The sequence below is a fragment of the Colobus angolensis genome, unplaced genomic scaffold (assembly GCF_000951035.1).
Source record: "Colobus angolensis palliatus isolate OR3802 unplaced genomic scaffold, Cang.pa_1.0 Scaffold14, whole genome shotgun sequence".
Classification (NCBI taxonomy): domain Eukaryota; kingdom Metazoa; phylum Chordata; class Mammalia; order Primates; family Cercopithecidae; genus Colobus; species Colobus angolensis.
In genome coordinates, this window is record NW_012114488.1 from 6,568,001 (window position 1) to 6,580,049 (window position 12,049).

The window sequence follows — 12,049 nt, forward strand, 5'->3', positions numbered from 1 at the left end:
GCGCTCTCGGCCCCTGAGCCCCCCCAGGCTCCCCGCGCACCCCTCACGCAGGGCCCATGCCCCCTCTCCCTGGCGGGTCCCGCGTCCTCACGTCCCCGCCCTCCCCCGCGCAGGTCTGGAGCTCAGGGGTGTTTGAGCTGAAGCTGCAGGAGTTCGTCAACAAGAAGGGGCTGCTGGGGAACCGCAACTGCTGCCGCGGGGGCGCGGGGCCGCCGCCGTGCGCCTGCCGGACCTTCTTCCGCGTGTGCCTCAAGCACTACCAGGCCAGCGTGTCCCCCGAGCCGCCCTGCACCTACGGCAGCGTCGTCACCCCCGTGCTGGGCGTCGACTCCTTCAGCCTGCCCGACGGCGCGGGCGCCGACCCCGCGTTCAGCAACCCCATCCGCTTCCCCTTCGGCTTCACCTGGCCGGTGAGTGCCGCACCTGCGGGCGCCAGGCCGGGCCTGAAGCGTGGCGGGCGGAAGGACGCGCTGAGATCCCGCTTCGGGCGCTCGGTGGCGGGACCTCGGGGACCCCGCGAGGCGCAGGTGGGCGCTGCGATCTGCCTGGCGGCGGCCCCAGGGCTCTGGCCCAGCGGCGCGGACACCTCGCCCCGGGGCCCCGCGGGCTGCAGGAGGGGACCGCGCTGGGGCGAAGAGGAGAGGCCGAGCGCGCCCGGGAGATTTCCGTATCCGGCCTCTGTGCCAGGTCCCCGGTCAGAGGCGCCCCTTCACGTGGGAAGGTTCTGGTTTCCCGACTCCTAGAGGCGTTAGTGGCGCAATTACCCGCGCAGCGTGACCGCTGCCACCCGGAACGTGCCCATCCCCCGAGAAAAATGACAATGGCCCTCAGCCCTTTTCCACCCCATCCTGTCTGCATTCTCTCTCTCTCTCTATCTAATTAAAAAAACAACGTAATATCCTGTAGTATAGGCTGAAAACACACATCAGGAAACCACTCTTTAAAAAGTTACTCCATTTCCTTAGGGAAGGTGAGAGCAGGCAGGAGATGCGTGGAGACCCTCCCCAGACACGCTGCCCCAGACCTGCAGCCTTCAGGCCTCTGTTGCTGACCTGGTTGTTATGAATGACTTTGCTTTTTGCCTTTTTCTTTTCGTTACATTTCTGGGTTGTCTTACGTCCTCTACTCTCTCTCCCAGGGCACCTTCTCTCTGATCATTGAAGCTCTCCACACGGATTCTCCTGATGACCTCGCAACAGGTAAAAACAAAACCCAAACCCCAAAACTGCTTCCCCCAGTTAATAGCATCGGACTTTGCCCACCCCATCCCGCAACCAAAACCAGACAGCTTTCATTCTGCAGGAGCCCCAGAAAGTTCAGGGTGGAGCGACTTGGGCCTCCTTCCTGTGCTGAATGTCTTGGTCCCACCCCGTGCTCTGTCCCCAGTCTCAGGGTTCTGGGTCAGAACCAACCAGGAACATCTTCTCCCCACAGAAAACCCAGAAAGACTCATCAGCCGCCTGGCCACCCAGAGGCACCTGACGGTGGGCGAGGAGTGGTCCCAGGACCTGCACAGCAGCGGCCGCACGGATCTCAAGTACTCCTACCGCTTCGTGTGTGACGAACACTACTATGGAGAGGGTTGCTCCGTTTTCTGCCGCCCCCGGGACGATGCCTTCGGCCACTTCACCTGTGGGGAGCGTGGGGAGAAAGTGTGCAACCCTGGCTGGAAAGGGCCCTACTGCACAGAGCGTGAGTCTTTGGGAAGGCACCGCTGGCTCACTCGTCCACCAACACGGACCGCGGGCGGGGATGAGGGTTCCTGAGCCTGGGGGAGCTTGGGACTGTAGAGATGTTCTGGTGGGGAAACTGAGGCCCAGAGGACAGAATTGGATTGCTATAAGTCACAGCTCCCGAGTCTGGGGGTTGGGGTCAATGCAGACATTTTAACATCCAAGACTGTGTTTATCCACTATCGGAACTGCCTTTCTTAATCAGGGAGGATTTTAGAGGCAGGGCCAGGGGTCAGGAAGTAAAGCCAGTGCTACCCTCAGGGTGTGTGTATTAGAGAGGGAGAGGAGGAAGGAAGGGAGGAACACAGAGAAAGCTTGTGTGTCAGGGGCACGCTTTCAACCAGAGTTCCCTGTGCTGTGACAGCATCACACTGGAAACGTTCCATTTTCTCTCTGGAGCTGGTGTGCTTGACCTCTCTGGAGCAAACGCCTTTCCGGATACTCCCTGTGACGTGCACTGTCTGTGCTGGCCAGAGGGCAGGCTTTCGCTCCTGTGGGCTGCTGAGGCTGGGTCTCCAAGGCCTGTGTGGGCAAGGGGTGCACAGCCCCATCTGGCTTGAATGCTCAGGCAGCGCCTTGTCTGGAAAAGCAATATCTTCCCAATAGTGATGGTGGCTCTGCTTGCCTGATTATTAGGTATTGATATGTCAATTTAATGGCAGGCAGGTGACTAGGGCAGGGGTAGGGGCCATGCTGGCTCCTGGTTCTGGTTCATGGGGACCTCAAGAGCCCTCTCTCCAGCTTCCTGAGGCCTCATCTGCACGCCTGGCCGTCCCAGCCCATTGGTACTGGATTTCCCTACAGGTGGGGATTGGGTCGGGCCTGGAGCTGCCCAGAAACTCCAGGAAACTGTCATTCTCCTTGCTTGGAAACAGACAACCTTGGAGAGGCGCTCTGTGAGGCCCAGAACCTCTGGCAAGGAGCTGGGTAGTGCCTGGGGTTGAGGGTGGGTCTTCCCATTCACTGAGTGCCTTGATGTCCTGGTTACTTAGCTTCCCAAATTCCCTCTAGAACTCACTGAGTTCCTTCTAAGCTCTGCCTTGGCCTGAACTGGTTCTGGTTTTTTTTTTTAACAAAGCAAAATAAAACTTGTGGAGCTGCTTGTTAATGAGTTTCATAACCAGGCAGCGAGAGCCAGCTCCAAGCCTCAAGCCCAATGTCCACCCCCTGCCCCGTGGGAGCCTCTGGCCAGTCTGCTGCCTCCCACCCTGCCTCCCTGCCTCTTTTCCACCACAGGGTAGCCAGAAACTTAGACTTTTTTCTTCAAACACTGAAGTCTCTCCCCGCCCCCAGCTCGCGCGTGCCATAGATTAGATCTCTCCGGGGATAGGCGCAGGGACACCCGCCGGCTCCCATTGGCAGAAGGGGTGTGTGTGTGTGTGTGTGTGTGTGTACACGCGAGGGGTGTGTGTGAGGAGGTGGGGCCGGGGGCGCGGGGGAGGCCGGCATTGTTGCGCTGGGGCAGCTGCCGTAGAGGACAGACAATGGAGCAGCTGTCCTGCCCTGGCACCCTGCATACCAGCTGTCCACTCTTATCTGCACACACACTTTCTGGGATATTAAGAGGTGGAGCTTTGTGCATAGAATTGGGAAGTGGGGGAGGAGGAGGGGGAAGACTTCTGACCCTCTCTTAGAAGAAAAGGGGATCGGGTGGGGGTGGGGGCTTCCGAGAGCCCTTTTGTCCTGGAGCCACTGTGTTAAGAAGAATGCTCATCCCCAGGGCCGAGTCAAGTCCCAGGCTACTAGGCAGGGGGGTCAGTCCTCCACAACCTGGGCAGATTAACTCAGCTGGGATTTGCTGACTGAAGCCGGCGACTTGTGTCCCGGCCTCAAGGGCAGCAGCCCTGTTGGGAGGTACTTGGCGTGGGGCTTGACCCTGTTTTTCCTTTGCTTGTAGCGATCTGCCTGCCGGGATGTGATGAGCAGCATGGATTTTGTGACAAGCCAGGGGAATGCAAGTAAGTCCGCACAAGGTGGTGGTCTGTTGTGTTGCCTTTTCTTGTTATCCTTTCATACCTGGTATATTTGTAAAAACAGCCCTATAGGTGATCATTCAAAAACCTCCAGTAGGATTGATTGAGCAGGGGGCTGTTTTCTCGTGTTTCTACTTAATAAATGTTTGGCAGCATGTGAGGTCATGGCGTTGTCATTCATTTACGCCCCTTCATGGCTATGAGGATTTACAGAGAGTAGTTTAAAGAGTTGGCACAGGAAACGACAGTATCGTTCAATGGTTCTCCAATGTTGCCTCATCCCAGAATCACTCAGGGAGTGATTTTTGAGATGCTGACACTGGGGCTGTCCTAATACCCACGAAGCCAGAACCTCTGGTGGGGCCCAGGCCAGGCCACAGCTCCCAAGGTGACCCAGTGTTCTGCTGACCTGGAGAACCAGAGGCTCACTGGTGCTGCGGGAAGATGGCTTCTAGGGTGAGGATGTCCACTGCACAGCCAGCAACAGGCAGCCTCCATCTGAGTCTTCTGCTTTTCTCCAAGGTGCAGAGTGGGTTGGCAGGGCCGGTACTGTGACGAGTGCATCCGCTATCCAGGCTGTCTCCATGGCACCTGCCAGCAGCCCTGGCAGTGCAACTGCCAGGAAGGCTGGGGGGGCCTTTTCTGCAACCAGGGTAAGCCTTCTCTCCCTGAGGCGGCCTGCTCCCTCCAGAGCAGCCCTGGACTTCCCTGGCTGTTTGGTCACTGGAAAAATAAAGTCTTCCTGCATTTGACGTCGAGCTTCCTATCTCCTACTTTTCCTGTCCCCACCCCTCACAGACCTGAACTACTGCACACACCATAAGCCCTGCAAGAATGGGGCCACCTGCACCAACACGGGCCAGGGGAGCTACACTTGCTCCTGCCGGCCTGGGTACACAGGTGCCACCTGCGAGCTGGGGATCGACGAGTGTGACCCCAGCCCTTGCAAGAATGGAGGGAGCTGCACGGTGAGTTGGAGGCTCCATGGATCTTACCCCGAAGCTGGGGTGCCCTGGTGTTGAATGGAGTGTGTGGGCTCCTGGGAGCAACTTTGGAAAGCCTTTTCTGACCTCTCCATCATGTAGGATCTTGAGAACAGCTATTCCTGTACCTGCCCACCTGGCTTCTATGGCAAAATCTGTGAATTGAGTGCTATGACCTGTGCGGACGGCCCTTGCTTTAACGGAGGCCGGTGCTCAGACAGCCCCGATGGAGGGTACAGCTGCCGCTGCCCCGTGGGCTACTCCGGCTTCAACTGTGAGAAGAAAATTGACTACTGCAGTTCTTCACCCTGTTCTAATGGTAAGGGGGCAGCTGGCGATTGCTCAGAGACTTGGGCGAGTGGTCAATACTGAGATGGCATTAAGAATGAGCATTTGTGAGTGACCTCCAGTTTAGGAAGCACTTTTATCCAGACCGCCAGGAATTCTCGATGGAAACTCTGTCTTTGAGTCTGGAAAGACCTGGGGAGTGAGAGAGGCTGGGGCATTTATTACGAAGTTCGCTGCGAAAACCTAGACCAAGCAGTGTATGACTTGCTCGGGGCCACGAGGTGCTCGGGGCACCTGCGGCCGCCTCGGGTTCAGTAAGTGATGCCCACAGGCCCCGGCCACTCCAGCTTGGGAGAGTGGCCCGGCTGTGTGGCCATCCAGCACAATAGTCAGGGGTGTCCCTGAGTGAGGACAGAGAGCCTCCTGCTAGCAGTGAGGGGCTGGCTGCCCAAAGCAGACACACAGCAAGGAGAGCTGGGCCCCAGATCTGCCAGAGCATTCTGGAATGGTCATCCTTTGCCTCCCTCCCTCTCTCCCTCCCTCCCTCCCCTGTTTTCAGTGCCTGCTCCTCTCACTCACTGTGTAACCGGGAGCAAGGACACCCTCGTTAAGCCTCAGTTTCCCCATCTGAAACCTGGGTCGAGTGGCACATGCTCTTGTCGGGCTGTTGTGGCGACTAATGCAGTCACCAGGTGGAGGGCTCTGCACAGCACCTGTCCAGATGCTAGCCCGCGTGCTTTCTAACTTGTAGAGCTAGACCTGGACACCTCTCATATTTGAGGTCCTAGACCAGGTCACCTTGCACTGTTGACTCATTCAGGCCACAGGCTGTCTTTGGTTTGTCTGGTTTCTATGGTGACAGACAGATAGATGCTTCAGAATGACTTTTTGGTGAACAGACCTACGAGGAGACACGTGATGCTCATGTCCCTGTGTTCCAGGCGCCAAGTGCGTGGACCTCGGCGATGCCTACTTGTGCCGCTGCCAGGCCGGCTTCTCTGGGAGGCACTGTGACAACAACGTGGATGACTGCGCCTCCGCCCCATGTGCCAACGGGGGCACCTGCCGGGACGGCGTGAACGACTTCTCCTGCACCTGTCCGCCCGGCTACACGGGCAGGAACTGCAGTGCCCCTGTCAGCAGGTGCGAGCACGCACCCTGCCACAATGGGGCCACCTGCCACGAGAGGGGCCACCGCTACATGTGCGAGTGTGCCCGGGGCTACGGGGGTCCCAACTGCCAGTTCCTGCTCCCCGAGCTGCCCCCGGGCCCAGCAGTGGTGGACCTCACTGAGAAGCTAGAGGGCCAGGGCGGGCCATTCCCCTGGGTGGCTGTGTGCGCCGGGGTCATCCTTGTCCTCATGCTGCTGCTGGGCTGTGCTGCCGTGGTGGTCTGTGTCCGGCTGAGGCTGCAGAAGCGCCGGCCCCCAGCCGACCCTTGCCGGGGGGAGACGGAGACTATGAACAACCTGGCCAACTGCCAGCGTGAGAAGGACATCTCAGTCAGCGTCATCGGGGCCACGCAGATCAAAAACACCAACAAGAAGGCGGACTTCCACGGGGACCACAGTGCGGACAAGAATGGCTTCAAGGCACGGTACCCCGCGGTGGACTATAACCTGGTGCAGGACCTCAAGGGTGACGACGCCACCGTCAGGGACGCGCACAGCAAGCGTGACACCAAGTGCCAGCCCCAGGGCTCCTCAGGAGAGGAGAAGGGGACCCCGACCACACTCAGGGGGTGCGTGCTGTGGGCGAGGCCTCAGGAGGGGGTACCTGGGGGTGTCTTCCTGGAAGCACTGGCCCATTTCTCTTCCCAAATTTTCTCATGCATTCATTGTGGATTTTCTCTATTTTCCTTTTAGTGGAGAAGCATCGGAAAGAAAAAGGCCGGACTCGGGCTGTTCGACTTCAAAAGACACGAAGTACCAGTCGGTGTACGTCATATCCGAGGAGAAGGACGAGTGCGTCATAGCAACTGAGGTCAGTGCCGGCAGCGGCCGCCCGCTCCTCCTCAGCATGGGAGCACCTGAGGCCGGAGAATGGGAATCTGTCTCAGGCTAACTTCCCATTTGTCTTGTGGCCCCTCCAGGTGTAAAATGGAAGTGAGATGGCAAGATTCCTGTTTCTCTTAAAATAAGTAAAATTCCAAGGATATATGCCCCAACGAATGCTGCTGAAGAGGAGGGAGGCCTCGTGGACTGCTGCTGAGAAACTGAGTTCAGACCGAGCAGGTTCTCCTCCTGAGGTCCTGGACGCCTGCCGACAGCCTACCATGGCCCGGCCGCCTGCGGCTCTGCCTTCCGTGACGTCGCCGTTGCACTATGGACAGTTGCTCTTAAGAGAATATATATTTAAATGGGTGAACTGAATTACGCATAAGAAGCATGCACTGCCTGAAGTGTATATTTTGGATTCTTATGAGCCAGTCTTTTCTTGAATTAGAAACACAAACACTGCCTTTATTGTCCTTTTTGATACGAAAATGTGCTTTTTCTAGATGGAAAAGATGTGTGTTATTTTTTGGATTTGTAAAAATATTTTTCATGATATCTGTAAAGCTTGAGTATTTTGTGATGTTCATTTTTTATAATTTAAATTTTGGTAAGTATGTACAAAGGCACTTCGGGTCTATGTGACTATATTTTTTGTATATAAATGTATTTATGGAATATTGTGCAAATGTTATTTGAGTTTTTTACTGTTTTGTTAATGAAGAAATTCCTTTTTAAAATATTTTTCCAAAATAAATTTTATGAATGACAACCAGAAGGCGTAGTTACTCGGCTTTGCCTTAGCATGGACATGCTCTCGCCTGCGGCCTGAGAGGCTAAGGGCAGAGGTGGCCTTGGTGTTTCTCTTTTCAAGGCTTTGGTTTCCCTGGATCCATGAGAAGCGACCCATTCCTCTGCTCCATCAGGAAGCTGCCTGCTGGCCATCATGAGGTGAAGATGGTAAGAGCAGACACACTCATGAAGCAGCTGTGATTTTCTAATTCCATCTCCCTAATGCATTTATTAGTTCTTTCCACAGAAAGAATAAGCATTCCTAATTCATTCCTTCATTCCTTCGTTCATTCATGTCAGTGTAGACTCATGAGTTATTCTGTACCCAGTGGGTGACAGTTGTCATGATTTTGTCGTTTGGCGCTAACATGGCCTTGGACTGGATGTGGGAGTCATCGAAGCGGCTCCTCTGCTTCCAGTTGGTGGGCAGCCCTGTCTCTGAGCATGTCCCGCCTTCTGGCTCAGCAGGACCCCACAGGCTCCTTGTGGACTGACCCCACTCCCGCCCTGGAATTTGCTGCTTTTCCCCCACTAAGCCCTGGTTCCTTCTAGTGGAAATGGTAGCGATTGCATTTTTAACTTGTGCATACCTCAAAGCATTGAGCGGTTCCCAGGATGGACAGAGGGCAACCTACCTAGCAGGAGCTCCATGGAGGGACTAGTGTTCACTCTCCCTCAGACGGGACTCCGCTGTGCCTTTCCTCCTTGCATTAAGGGCACATTAAATACAGAGGCCAGCAACACCAGCGAAGAGAAGAAGTGTTTTGCTACCAACATTGAATCTTGAATCTAATGACAGCTCTCAGTCTAGTTACCAGTTACAGAAACACAGGGGACTGAAAACTCCTTCCTGGATGCCCCACGGATCTGCACAGCCAAATCCAGGGAACTCTAGCCGAATACATTGCAAGGAAAAAACAAGAAAGTGGTAAAGGGTAACCTATAGATTCAAAGAGACACAGACATATCAATCCATCGCAGCGTCTGGATCTGGTTCCTGTTTCAAACAGTTTAAAAAATTTATGAACTAACTGGAGAAATGTAAGCACTGACTGGGATATCCGAATGATTTTAAAGTGTACTTGCTGCCGGGCGCGGTGGCTCAAGCCTGTAATCCCAGCACTTTGGGAGGCCGAGATGGGCGGATCACGAGGTCAGGAGATCGAGACCATACTGTCTAACAAGGTGAAACCCCATTTCTACTAAAAAAATACAAAAAACTAGCCAGGCGAGGTGGCGGGTGCCTGTAGTCCCAGCTACTCGGGAGGCTGAGGCAGGAGAATGGCGTAAACCCGGGAGGCGGAGCTTGCAGTGAGCTGAGATCCGGCCACTGCGCTCCAGCCTGGGCGACAGAGCCAGACTCCGTCTCAAAAAAAAAAAAAAAAAAAAAAAAAAAAAAAGAATAAAGTGTACTTGCTAAATATTTCAGATGTGATGTGTTATTACTCTTCATTTTAAAAAGAGACCTTCTCTATTAGAGAAATATTCTGAAATATTTATGGATGAAACAATATGAGGTCTGGGACTGATCCAGAGCCCCACCCCCTGCCGTGGGCACAGTGGCAGGGGGAGTCCCACGGGCACTGCTGGGGGTCGCTGCAGCTGGGAGTGGCCCACGGGGGCACTCATTTTACTGTTCTTTCCTCTTCCGTATTCGTTTGAAACGTCCCATAAGCGAAAGCATTAAGCTGGATTATACAGTGAATACACGCACACACAAACACAGTCTCCTGGTGTGTACGGACTGCCGTGTCCATGACGTGACCTACAGTAGAATGCATCTTAGGGAGGCTTGCTGCGGTTGCAGATGTACGTTGCAGACAAGAAATCTTATAAGACCAAAACTAAGCCAATCAAACTGGGTGGAGAACGGGAGTCTGGTCAAGGACGTCGGCACCAGCGTCTCGGGGGTTCTGATTCACAGGAGGTGATCACCCGCTCTGCCAAGTCCCTGGAAGGAAACAGCAGGGTCCGCAGCGGTGCTGGGAGCACCTCCTCCGGGTCTGCAGGGGAGGGCGCCTTGCAGAGCGCAGTTCTGCGCATGTGCTCAGCTGGCGCCAGCCGACGCTTCCGGCTGCTTGTAGCGTGGAGTTCAAAATCCTTGGCTTGGCCTCTCGGTCATGCACCGTCCGGCTCCTGCCGGTCCTGGAGCCTCGTTTGGTTATTCTCCCACGGGTCCGTTGCCGCTGGGCTCCAGCCAGCGCCCTGGCAGCCTGGTTCTCCACCCGCCCCCACTCTGCGACCTGGAGTGTGACCCTCCCTCTGTCTGGTGACTTCCAGTGTGACCTTCCTCCACCATGACAAGGACCCGCCTGGGTTACCTGCCGCACGTGATGGTGCCCTTGCCGCTTGCCCTGTGTCGTGATTAATTTGTGGAGTTGTTTGTTTAGTGGGCGTGTGTCCCAGGAGACTGCAGCCTCAAAGAGGGCGGGCCGCGTTGGCCTTTGTTCACCACTGCAACCCAATCCCCGCTTGGTGCTGGAGAGAGAAAACGTTCTCTGTCCATGTAAGCTATAATTTGAGAACACACAGACACACACTCAGGACATTTCATCACGAAATAAGTTCCATTGTCGTGTTCACTTTTAGCAATGTCACTAGGAGTTTGGAACCATACCATGAAGCCAAACGCAGGGATTATCTGAGCGGGTGAAGGTAGTATTTTGTTTTTATTCTAATAACTGGCCGACTAGATACGGCCCTGTATATGGTAAGAGTGCGTTTACAAAGCACTGTATTCAGCAAACAAAGCGCTATGCAGTTAGTAATGCCTCAGTCCATGCATTTTATAGAAAAGGCAGAGGGAAGGTAAATGGTTTCCTGAGGAACGGCTGAATGTCTAGAAACGTCAAGATGAAGAGTGGTATTTTGCACGCAAGGACAGGCGCCATGAGCACCAGGCCTCACACACAGGAGGCACACAGTACGTCTGTGTTGAAAGCAGTGTCTTCCACTACAAGGATAAGACAACAGAGAGTACTTTGAAACTTTACACATTTGTCATTTGGAAACAATTCAGAGATAAGTTTTTAAGATGATATGTATTAGTGAAGAGTGCTAGCATTTTTCCGGAACAATTTTAATTACATTTATTTGCTCAAACAAGTGACTATTTCCATTTTGGAGAAGCCCATCTGAGCTAAATCACTTTGCTGCTGGGAAGGGCTGGGGAGGTGGTGGAGGTGTCATCAGGGTGTCGTCTGGCTAACACACATTCTTTCTATTATTCTTGTTTCTTATGAAAACATTCATGGCTCCATGCCTGGCATTTGCTGAATCCATCTTCTAGAGATTACCATTTTAATAGAATCCGGAGTGAGGTACCTGAGGAAGCCAGAATGAAACAGTGTTTTAAAATGTATTGCAACATGAGCATCAGAACCTCTTGGTTTTTTTAAAGCACAGAAAAGAAAAATGACAAGACTCATGTCATTAATTACATTCTCAAAGAAAATAAGGTCAGTGTAAGAGGAAATAATCTAAAATTGCAGGACGGGGGATTCTCGTTGGATCAAGGTGTGAAGGAAACTTCAAGGCTGTCAGTGGTTTATCGAGGAAGTGCTAGAATCTTCCTTGGATACGACTGTTAGAAGCCGAACCAACCTGCCATGGTAAGAGGTGCAGACATGTGCCTCAGCTGCTAAGGGCCTTCCAGGCTGTTTCCTGCGCACCAACTTCCTCTGCTTCCTCGGTGTCTAAACCCATGGTCAAAGCACTATTCACGAAAAGTGTGTTAATGTTTTAAGTTAATTTGAACTTTAAAAATTATTGATCCATAAGGAAAAATATGTCTTCTTTGTGGTCCTGAATATTTTACAAGAACCTTGATTGCTTTAGTGACTCTTAACTCACAACAGTGCTGGGATATTCAACAAATAAAATCACTTTTCAGAAACAGGATCAGAATCTGCTACTTCCTGCCCCTCAGCCTGCCTTTCCAAACCCTCAAGTGGCACCTGGTGTAGACACCACGGATCTCAACAGCACTACTTTAGCCTGATGCCTAGAACCTCTTACACTTTTATGGAAGTGGCCTGAGCAGTGTTTGGGACCGGATTGGTGGTGTCTCCATGTTTCTGTCTTGCACTGTCTCACCCTGACCTGTGGGGGGAGGGAGGAAGGAAGGAAGAAGCGGGGAAGGGTGTCTGGTGTCAGATGCTTACAACAGGAATTGCTCACCTGCCGAAGGGCAAGTATTGTTTCTTCAAGAATTTGTATGAATTTGATTTTGTGAATTTCAGCTCTTTCTTAGAAGCTTAGCAAAAGCTGTGGTATACACATTTGAAA

General features: G+C 53.5%; 1 protein-coding gene across 1 annotated transcript in view; it reads left to right on the forward strand.

The window, feature by feature from the left end:
- DLL1 (delta-like 1 (Drosophila)) overlaps positions 1-7,748 on the forward strand; it is a 24,847-nt gene extending 17,099 nt beyond the window's left edge. The window contains exons 3-12 of the mRNA XM_011934913.1: positions 114-410; positions 1,139-1,199; positions 1,435-1,692; positions 3,631-3,691; positions 4,229-4,359; positions 4,505-4,674; positions 4,792-5,008; positions 5,919-6,717; positions 6,842-6,959; positions 7,069-7,748. Coding sequence (XP_011790303.1) covers positions 114-410; positions 1,139-1,199; positions 1,435-1,692; positions 3,631-3,691; positions 4,229-4,359; positions 4,505-4,674; positions 4,792-5,008; positions 5,919-6,717; positions 6,842-6,959; positions 7,069-7,074 — 2,118 coding nt within the window. The 3' untranslated portion in view covers positions 7,075-7,748. The remainder of the gene's footprint in view (positions 1-113; positions 411-1,138; positions 1,200-1,434; positions 1,693-3,630; positions 3,692-4,228; positions 4,360-4,504; positions 4,675-4,791; positions 5,009-5,918; positions 6,718-6,841; positions 6,960-7,068) is intronic.
- Positions 7,749-12,049: the final 4,301 nt, after the last annotated feature.